Source organism: Primulina huaijiensis, chromosome 2, assembly GCF_012295235.1.
Source record: "Primulina huaijiensis isolate GDHJ02 chromosome 2, ASM1229523v2, whole genome shotgun sequence".
Classification (NCBI taxonomy): domain Eukaryota; kingdom Viridiplantae; phylum Streptophyta; class Magnoliopsida; order Lamiales; family Gesneriaceae; genus Primulina; species Primulina huaijiensis.
The window spans coordinates 7,054,979-7,065,225 of record NC_133307.1 but is presented as its reverse complement, the minus strand read 5'-3'; the positions used below and the strand labels follow the sequence as shown (position 1 = coordinate 7,065,225).

Sequence of the window (10,247 nt, the reverse complement as noted above, 5' to 3'; positions counted from 1 at the left end):
CATGGACAAAAAGTTCGTGGAGTTGAAAAATATGATTTCAAAATTGGATAGCAAGCTTGAATACATAATGAAAGTTTTGAACATTTCAAGTTCATCTAAAAGACGTTTGAATGAATTCAAAGTTGACATCTGCAAAGCATATGACACTGTTGACTGGGACTTCTTGCGACAGGTACTCACTGCACTTAACTTCCCTAGTTTATTCAGTGATTGGATTATGGAGTGTGTGACCACTACATCCTTTTCGGTTGTTGTGAATGGCCAAATGCATGGGCTTTTTAATGGTAGGCGTGGGTTGAGACAAGGGGATCCACTATCACCGCTGTTGTTCAAATTATGCCTCGAGGTACTATCCAGATCATTGAGACATATGTGAATGTCTCCTTCATTCGCCTTCCACCCGAAGTGTAGCAATCTTAAGATCACACACTTAGCATATGCTGAGGATCTGCTAATCTTGTCTCATGGTGATGTGTGTAGTGTATCCATGGTTATGCACTGTTTGCTTGAATTTGGGGATATGGCTGGGCTTCGCATTAATGCTCTTAAATCTAACATCTTCTTGGCAAGTGTGGATGCTAATGTGAGACATGATATATTGAGGATCACTGGTTTTGTCAGTGGATCATTGCCATTCCGGTACCTAGGGGTTTCTTTAGCAGCTGCTCGGTTGAAGGCCGCGGATTACAGCTTATTTGTTGACGCCATTGCGAGGAAGGTTGGTTCTTGGCCTAGACATTCTTTATCATATGCTGGGAAATTAGAGTTGATTCGATCGGTTGTCCAAGGGATTGAGTACTTTTGGCTTTCGATACTACCGGTACCATCGTGTGTGATTGATTCCATATATTCAATCTGTCGCAAGTTTGTTTGGCCTGCAAAGCATCCACCGATTGCTGGGGCTGAAGGACCTAAAGGCATGGAATAAAGTTCTCATTGCAAAGACACTGTGGAAGATTCATTTGAAAACAGACAGCCTTTGGATTCGTTGGGTTAATCACATCTATAGTTGCTATGGTGATGTTTGGCATTGGGGAGTGAAGATAGACGATTCATCGCTTGTTAAACAGATAATAAATATCCGTGATCAGTTAATTAGTGGATTGGGCTCGGTGGAAATGGTAATAGTGAAGCTTCACAAGTGGTTCGATGCCCCCAATGGAATTACTACAGCTTACGATTATTTTGTACAATCCAAAGGAAAGTGGCCGTGGAAGAGCTTACTGTCCAGGGGGTGCATTCTGCCGAAACACCGCATCGTGCTATGGCTACTTGCTCATCGCAAGTTGCTAACGCGTGATAGACTAGGTTTTGTTGAAGAAACGTTGTGCGTCCTTTGCCAAGAAGTTGATGAGTCGAATACGCACGTGTTCTTCAAGTGCAGAATCTCCAAATTGATCTGGGATGGTGTGAGACGGTTGTTACAAATGAAGAAGATGATGTGTACGCCGACTTCTATCCTGAAAGCGTTTAGAGAAACATACAGAGGCAAGTCTACAGTGAATAGATTGCGTGTCACGGCCCTTGCAGCGACGATCTATCATGTCTAGAGTTTGCATAATCGAGTGATGTTCGAAAATGAAAAACCGCATATTGAAGGGGTCATAAGGAAGATAAAAATTCAGGCATACAGATGCCTACCACATGCCAATGATATATTTCTAAATTTATGCTAAGAAGCTTCAGGTGTTTTGATATTTTCTGTCTATCTCCTGGAGATGCCCAGTGTACTTGTATTTGTTACTCTTTTGACCTATTTTAATGGAAAAAAAAGTAGTAGTGACTAATGAATGAGATGTTGTATTTGATCCACCTAACAATACCACTCATCATCGTATGATTGATTTTCAGATTTTAATTTAAATGTTTACGTGTTTTTAATTAACTTGATTAATTCGTTGAATCGTAGATGAGCCACCGTCCAACGAACGACGACGATTTGGAAAAAAAGATTATTTTCTACACACGGTCCAAGAAAAAGAATAGTAATATGTGTAAGTGTTTGTAAATTATATATTTGAAACAATCATTTATTTTATTATGATACAATACTTTATTTTAGTTTTAGGTGAGCCACAAAAGACTTTTATTGCTGAATGTGGTGGTGAAAAAGCTGTATATGCTAGTCTAGCTGGTGCTGAGCAAAATATGATCACAAAACCTGAAATGAACATAAGTTTGAATGAAGCAGTTAAGATTACTACGAAGATTTCATTTCCACAGGATTGCACCAGTCCTCACAGTTGCTGGTGATGTAGCAGCCATGTTTGCTAATGATAGGCAATTACCACAAGAAATCACACCATATCTCGTAGTTCATAAATGTATGTGTTTTACTTTATTCTATTTTTTTTTTTGGAATTATGATTTTACGATATGCACTAGTATCTGAAACACCTGCTTTCCATATGTAGATGCTCGAAAGAGTACGAAGTCTCAATTTTGTCGCTCTCCATACATACAGATACCCGAGGCACCTGCTTTGACGACACTTGGTTATACCGGTCCTTACAATGGTTCATTTGAACAAGTACGATGTGTTTCTATTAAGAAAGTATTGCCAACTGTTACTAAAGAAATAGGTAGATTACATGATCTATTTAAAGCAGATGTGTATGGATCATATGACAAGTCGTGGTTTAAGGACCTTCTTAATCTGAGGCACTGGCTCGATCAAACCGTGAGGAGGATTTTTTGTTCTATTTATGTTCTAATCATAATATTATATACATAATATGCTTTCATCATGTGCAGCACATACAAGAGAGCATGTACAGACTATCTGTACTGCGAAAGACATATCCACATTTGATAAAACAGGATAATGCTATAATGGATCCATATTTTTCTCAAGATATAAGCTTCGCATATCATAATGCTCCTGTTGATTTCAAAAATAGCAAGTGGAAGAATTTATTTATCTATGTTTATGGATATTGTCGTCGTTGGAGTTCAGTACCATGGGCAAATGCATCTTCATTATTAATTCAATTAAATTTGCCTATACATTGGATAGCACTTCTAGTAAATGTCAAAGATGAAACCATTACTATATATGATTGCAACCATAGCTGCTACACAGATGCTGAAATGGATGTGTATATTCGAGGGTCGTTCACAAGGCTGAAATGCCAAATGGCGAGTTGTTCGCTGTCAAAAAGCTGTGGAAAACAGGAAAAGACGAAGAAACAGTAGACTTTTTTGCTTCTGAGATTCAAATTATGGGACACATAAGGCACCAGAATATAGTAAAACTATTGGGATATTGTTCGAATAAAAGTCTGAAACTTCTACTCTACAGCTATGTTCCAAATTGTAATCTCCAACAGCTTCTTCAAAATAATCGGAACTTGGACTCGGAAATTCGGTACAAGATTGCACTTGGGTCAGCTCAAGGTCTTGCTTATCTTCATCGTGATTGCTTGACTGCAATTCTTCATAGAGATGTGAAATGCAACAACATACTCCTAGATTCCAAGTATGAGGCTTATTTGGCTGATTTTGGGCTTGCGAAGCTAACGAACTCTTCGAATTATCAACAAGCTGTGTCCCTAGTGGCAGGATCATATGGATACATGGCTCCAAGCAAGTGATGCTTTGAAGTAACGAACCATTCATTTTCCTTTGAATGCCTAGTCCCGTGCTAGTTTTCATAAAAAAATTTCTCTATCTTTTCTTACAGAATATAGATACGCAATAAACATAACAGAAAAGAGCGTTGTCTACAGCTATGGCGAGGTTTTGCTAGAGATCTTAAGTAGGCGTAGCGCAGTTGAGCTGTTGGATCTCGGTTTTCTCGTGCCCAAAACGCAGCGGAAGTTTTAAAATTTTTAGATCTTGACATTCAAGATATATTTGAGCACTCGTATGGTTTTAATAATTAAACATGCATAGGATGTTTAAAACATTACTTTTAGTGAAATTTTCACTTGGCTCCAACTACACATGTATTAGCGGACGTATCTCTTGTTGTAAATTCCTACGAACGTTCTTCGATCTCTGAATCAGGTCCACGACCGGTTAATTTATTCCTCTTCTAATTTGCACTAGAAAATTAGAAGAATTTTTGCGCAGAGATAGAACACGAAAAAGAAATCGATCAATGCTATTAAAATAGGAATTGCCGAAGACTTTGGAAAAGAAAATGAGTTTTGAGAGCAGCACGTTTTCTTGGGAGAGCCAAAAAAAATTCTTCTTGCCCAAGGAATAATAATATTATGAGAGCAGCACCTCTTTTTCTTTTAATAAACTCTCGGATGCCTTTTTTTCAATTAAGGAATCAAAATCATTATAATATTTCTAATCCTTAAATTACTTAATTAATCTCATTAATTAAGTCAATTAAAGATTCTGAATATTTCCATCCCATATCATGGTAAATCTCGATCTTTAATGCATAATATATATTTTTTTAAGAATATCATGCATTAATTTATTTTACTTTGTGTGCAAGTTACTAAAATTATGGTATCATGAATATTTTCATATTATATAAATAAAAATCATATTTTATAAAAACTTAATGAGCTATATTTTAATTCAATTAAAATATAATTTAATTATTAAAGCTCATTTGAACTTTAATAAATTAGCATGATGAACTTATACTCTTACAAGCCCATGATACATGCTCTCATTACATTAATCTCATCATAATCCCGATCGGTGATCAAATATCATCGATGTGATAATTTTAACTTGTTTGTTATTATGATGCACACTTTAATATTGAGATCACCAATGTCTAAATAAGGCAGGTTCACTCCTTTTGACTGTTTTAGCAGTCATGCTCTCAAAATTTCTATAAACTTTTATAAACTTTATTTATAAGCTTATCGATTGATCATATCAAACTTATTTCTTATAAATTCAACTCATTGAATTTATTATCTCAACGGGAACAAAATAATCCAGTACTTGTGTGACCCTCAATGGTTCTGGGATACAGCTAGCCGTGGGTTCACAACTCTTTGTGATTCAGGACATAATCCTTTATTCAGGCTTACCCTAATTTGCCTCATTCTATGTATCAACCATTGATCATGAGAATGTCAGAAATCATATTTCTGATTAAACCTATCGAATCATTGTAAGAGCGTCTAATAGCATCGCCCCATGATTCCTTAGGTATCACTGATAGTGCATGCAAGAATCAATCGATTATGATTAACGTACAGTACGATCCCTTCATCTCATATATCCCGATCGAATCTGCAACCATTGGTTCATCGAGGGTTACATAATAATTCGATAACTATGTGACACATATAAATAGTGGCATCGCATGTACTACTGGAGAACTTCTTCTCCAACGTACATCTCATACTCTGGCCAGATATTTCACGCACTATTATTTTATCAGATCACATAGGATATCCACACCCACAGGTGAGCGGTGAATCCCCGACTACAATACACTTGCTCCTATATGTGTCGTAACAGTACCCAATCTCGCCACCTGATGACTCACCTGGAGCCGGTAAACGAGTCAAAGCACATCCCTAGCATATAGAGCCTCAGTGTTGTCTCGGGTCGTAAGGACTAAATGGCGTACAATCATAACCACGGACTTATCCTCTCGATGAATGATAACCACTTGGAAAGTCCGAGAGAGGGTTGTTCAGTATAATCATCATATAACTACCCATCTGCATGTTTGGACATCTCTATGTCCTTACCAAGAAACGCAGTACACAACATCACATATGCTAGTCTCGAGCTCAAGAGACCTTTATCCATGTTTTAGGCGGCTGAATTGACTAGGAACGAATTTAGATTATACAATGTTTACAAATGAGTTTCAACATCGAATTACGATTTATTTGTATTAAAGTATAATCAAAGACTTTATCTATGCTGATTGCATGGGTATACAGATAAAGCAAAATGAAACCATGAAAAGTTAAATTATATTAAAATAAATATTGTTTATTTCATTTGAGTCAATAAATTCTCTAGCCAACCGTTGACTTGCAGAGCATCTACTTTAACATGAGCTTCATGTTGGTGATGGAATGCACATTGTGGAGCGGGTGAAAAAGAAGATCCAAGCTTTGAACCGGCTGTCACGGTGCTCAATTCCAAGCTCTAGGCGTTGCCTGATCAAATGGTGCAAGAAATGCTACAGACGCTTGGGATCGCGATGTTTTGCATGAATTCGCCGCCTTCTGAGAGACCATCAATGAAGGAAGTGGTGGCACTTCTAATGGAAGTTAAGATCTCACTTGAAGAATGTGGGAAAAGTACTTCTCAGCCCTTAATGAAACAGTCTTCAAAAGGAAGATAACCGATTCTTTTTCTGGATGTTGTTTCTTGTTTTTTTGCAATAGGTTTTGCTTGGTGATTGATTTTTCTTGCAATTGTTATGCAGAAGAAAGATGGGAGATTTGCTCCTTGAATGGGACAATGTCTTTGGGAATTTTTTTGTATAATTTTAGTGGCTTCATTCTTGAATCTTAGTTTAGTGATCCTCATGAGGAGTGGAGAAATTAAAACATTAGAGAATTAGTAAAACTTGAAATTTCTGAAAAATTGTGTGTAGTTTGAATATATTTTTGAAAGAACAAACGGTAATATAATAATTTATTTCATGAAATTTGTTTATTTAAATGTTATGATAAACTTTATTTAGGTTTTTAAATTTGACTCAAAAGAACATTTCCAAGATTTTGTTTGTCTTTTGTGTTTTTATGTGCGATATATAAATTTGAGAGCATATGTTGCTGTTACTTAAAAACCGAAACCGGTGAAAATTAAAATTCAAAAAAATAGTAAATTAATTATTTATATTTATCTTCTTTTTTTTTTTTCAAAATTTGATCTCCCGTGTTTTCAAATTTCGATTTTAATTCCTCATCATTTTTTTTTCGATTTTAACCTGCGGAAAATGTAGTGCTAACATAATACTAACGTGTCAAAAGTCATGTAACTACGTCAATACAAAAATAACTAAAATTACAAATGAAATTACCAAAATTATTACCGAGAGAATGAAAGTGGATGGAAAGATAACTTCCATTGAAATATGAGTTTAAAGTTGAGAGGAAATCTGCTATCATCGCGAAGCCACGACAATAACAATAATTGTTGGCACTGAAAATGAAGTATAATTGTAAGAAATTCTTGGTAAGGTCTGGATTTTTTCATTCGAATCATCACTTACAATAATTAATAAAGAGAGTAGAGTAGTTAAAAATATATATAGTATCGTTTATAAGTGAGATCATCATGTTTTACTTAGTTAAATTCTGAATACAAACTTTTATTTAAGATACTAAGTAAACAATATCATTAATTAAAACTTACAAAGAAAACTACATCTCCGAGCCTTACGAATTGAATTCTCAAATTGTCTTCTTCTTTGAAAATTTATCTTAAATATTTTATAACTAGTAGGTCTCTTGTGAGACGAACTTACAAAATTATTTTCTCATAATAATTTTTGTGATTATGTAACACCTAAATAGTAGCTAAGTATTTTTAAAATAAAATTTAGTGATATAATTATGTTAAAAAATATAAGTTTAATCTTAGATAATAATTTAAAAATAAATAAATCATGCATAATATGATTTTGATATTATCTTATAATTAATAATTAGATCTTCTAGATAAAAATTATTTCTCAAAAGTTCAACAATAATAAATTTGAATGCATATTGTTGTTATTGATGCTTTATTGATCCTTCTCTGTTGGAATTTTGTATTCCGTTATGCTTTGGGTGATGTTCTGTTTGATACGTATGTCACGAGAGCCACCTCTTGTTCATGCGGGTCAAAGTGATGCATGACGATGTTCCATTGTGGATGTTGTAATGTTTTGTTTGTCATATTAGTTACCATTTGGTTCTTGCGGGTCAAAGTCATGCATGTGGGGAGCATGTGAGCCACTTTTTGTTCTATATGGTTAAAGTGATGCATGATAAATATTCTGATCTGGATTTTGTTTTTCTGTTCTTCCTGAATTTTGACATCCTATCTGCATGTGTATTTATCATTTGTTATTGTAAAAGCTTTTGTTGTTACCCGTGAGGTCGATTTAGTGGCTGGATGCATGAGTATACTGAATAATTTGTCTTTATGTAATGATACAGATGATGGGGATGAATACATAAAATATGTGAAGTTCGGGACCGAAGAAGACAGAGAGTGATCGTCGATGCCAAGGGGTTGCACGGATAACGAACCGATCATGGCAGACTTCTAAGCGAATGGAACATGAATGAATTGATCTCACACTATGATGAGAGAGATTAAAAAACTGTTCAGGTATGAGACTGTGCAATTGAGAAAAACTTAAAAGATTTGATCATTACTACTCATATCAAGAATGTGCATATTCTTTTCGAGAACTCATCACATAAAAATTTCAGATTTACCTGTGCTTGACTTGGGGTAATTCTGAGATTGATGACTCCTCAGGAATTTTCTTAAGATACGTGTGAATGGAGACTCGTCTTGGTACAGTAGGGATCAGCTAAGGGGAAGCTGGTGGGCATGTGAGGTCCGGGGACGAAGAGGACATGGAGTGATCGCCGGTGCCAAGAGGTTGCACGGATAATGAACTGCTGGTGACCCATCTGGAAAGTTTCCTAAGACACGTGTGAGTGAAGACATAAATATGTTAGAAATACTCCTCTCGCCGAATCTAGAACGTTACAATATTTATATATTGAAATATCTTCAAAGCACACTCGAAATTTGCCTAAAAAAAGAAACTAAAAATTACATTATGAAATCAGATTCTACAATTGGGTTTATAATTTCTTTTCCGTGCTGCTAAAATTGAATTTTCCAAGAAAATTTCAATTGCAAAATCACAAAATCAGATTTGAACTTCAGGAGAAATACCGTTGCACCAATATATTTCAATTGTCTGGTATGATTAATCGTAAGACTTGATTGAAGTTTGCATGACACCCAATTAAATAAGATTCTAAATTTTTATTGTATAGTTTTAGAATTTTCCATTATCCGTCCCTTAATTTAAGATCAAATATTATATATACATATACACATACATATATATACATACATATATATACATATACATTAATTTAAGATCAAATATTATATATACATATACACATACATATATNATTATCATCATCATCATCTATATAAAAGAGCTAATATGACCATTGTGAATGATCATATAAGACCTTAAGGAGTATATATAGAGTGTGTATTTTGTGTGAGTTAGTGTGGATAATATGGCTCAAGATTAAGGATATATCGAGTTTGAAAATTTGATCGTGTTTTTGGTCAAATTTTCATAATTTAATTATTAATATTTTTCTCAAGAATGTGAATCTTGATAACAATGATCTTGTTGCCTATTTTATTTTTGTTTGAAAATTTCCCCAATTCGAGTTTCTCTAATTTTGAGTTTCACTCGATGATTCTGAACCAAATTGCACAAAAAAAAAAAAAAAAAAAGGATTTCCTCTATCGGTGAAAGTCGCCTGGTGTAAATGAAACAAGGAAACCGGTCTTTAAATTTGGAGTAAGTCTCTTGTGGGATGGTCTCATTAATTTTTATTTGTGAGACAGATCAATCCTATCGATATTCACAATAAAAAGTAATACTCTTAGCATAAAAAGTAATACTCGTTCGAATCACGAAGAATAATTAATGAAGATAGTCGAGTAGTTAAAAATATAGTAGTATTTATAAGTGAACTCATCTTATTTTAGTTAAATTCTGAATATATACTTTTATATAAGATACTAAGTATCTAATATCATTAATTGAAATTTACAAAAGAAAATAACTACATCTCCAAGCCCAATGAATTGACGTCTTAAATTGTATTTTTACCTGAAAAATCTCTCCCATATATTCTATAACTAGTGGGTTTCATGTGAGACGATCTTACAAAAGTTTTTGTGATTATGTAGCTCCTTGATTAGTAGCTAAGTATTTTTAAAATAAAATTTAGTGATATAGTTATGTTAAACAATATAAATTTAATTTTGGATAATAATTTAAAAATAAAATGATTTTGATATTATCCTATAATTAATAATCAGATCTTCTAGATAAAATTATTTTTATTTTAAATTAATTGGATAAATTGTGATAAGCCTGTTATTCTTGTCTGGTATGATTAATCTTAAAGACTTAATTGAAGTTTGCATGACAAAAAATTAAATAAGATTCTAATTTTTTTTATTATAGAATTGAAACGAAATCAGCCACTGAATTATTGTGTGCCGCGAAGCATTGGATTAACGCCCGCAACAAA

General features: G+C 34.1%; 1 protein-coding gene across 1 annotated transcript; it reads left to right on the top strand.

Moving 5' to 3' along the window:
• The first annotated feature begins 3,128 nt into the window (after nt 1-3,128).
• On the top strand, nt 3,129-3,593 carry LOC140991764 (LRR receptor-like serine/threonine-protein kinase RGI5). Its single transcript, XM_073461917.1, has one exon. The coding sequence runs from the start codon at nt 3,129-3,131 to the stop codon at nt 3,591-3,593; it is 465 nt and encodes a 154-aa protein (XP_073318018.1).
• Nucleotides 3,594-10,247: the final 6,654 nt, after the last annotated feature.

Coding starts and splice junctions, on each gene's coding strand:
- LOC140991764 (XM_073461917.1), top strand. CDS start 3,129: ATGCCAAATGGCGAGTTGTTCGCTGTCAAAAAGCTGTGGAAAACAGGA.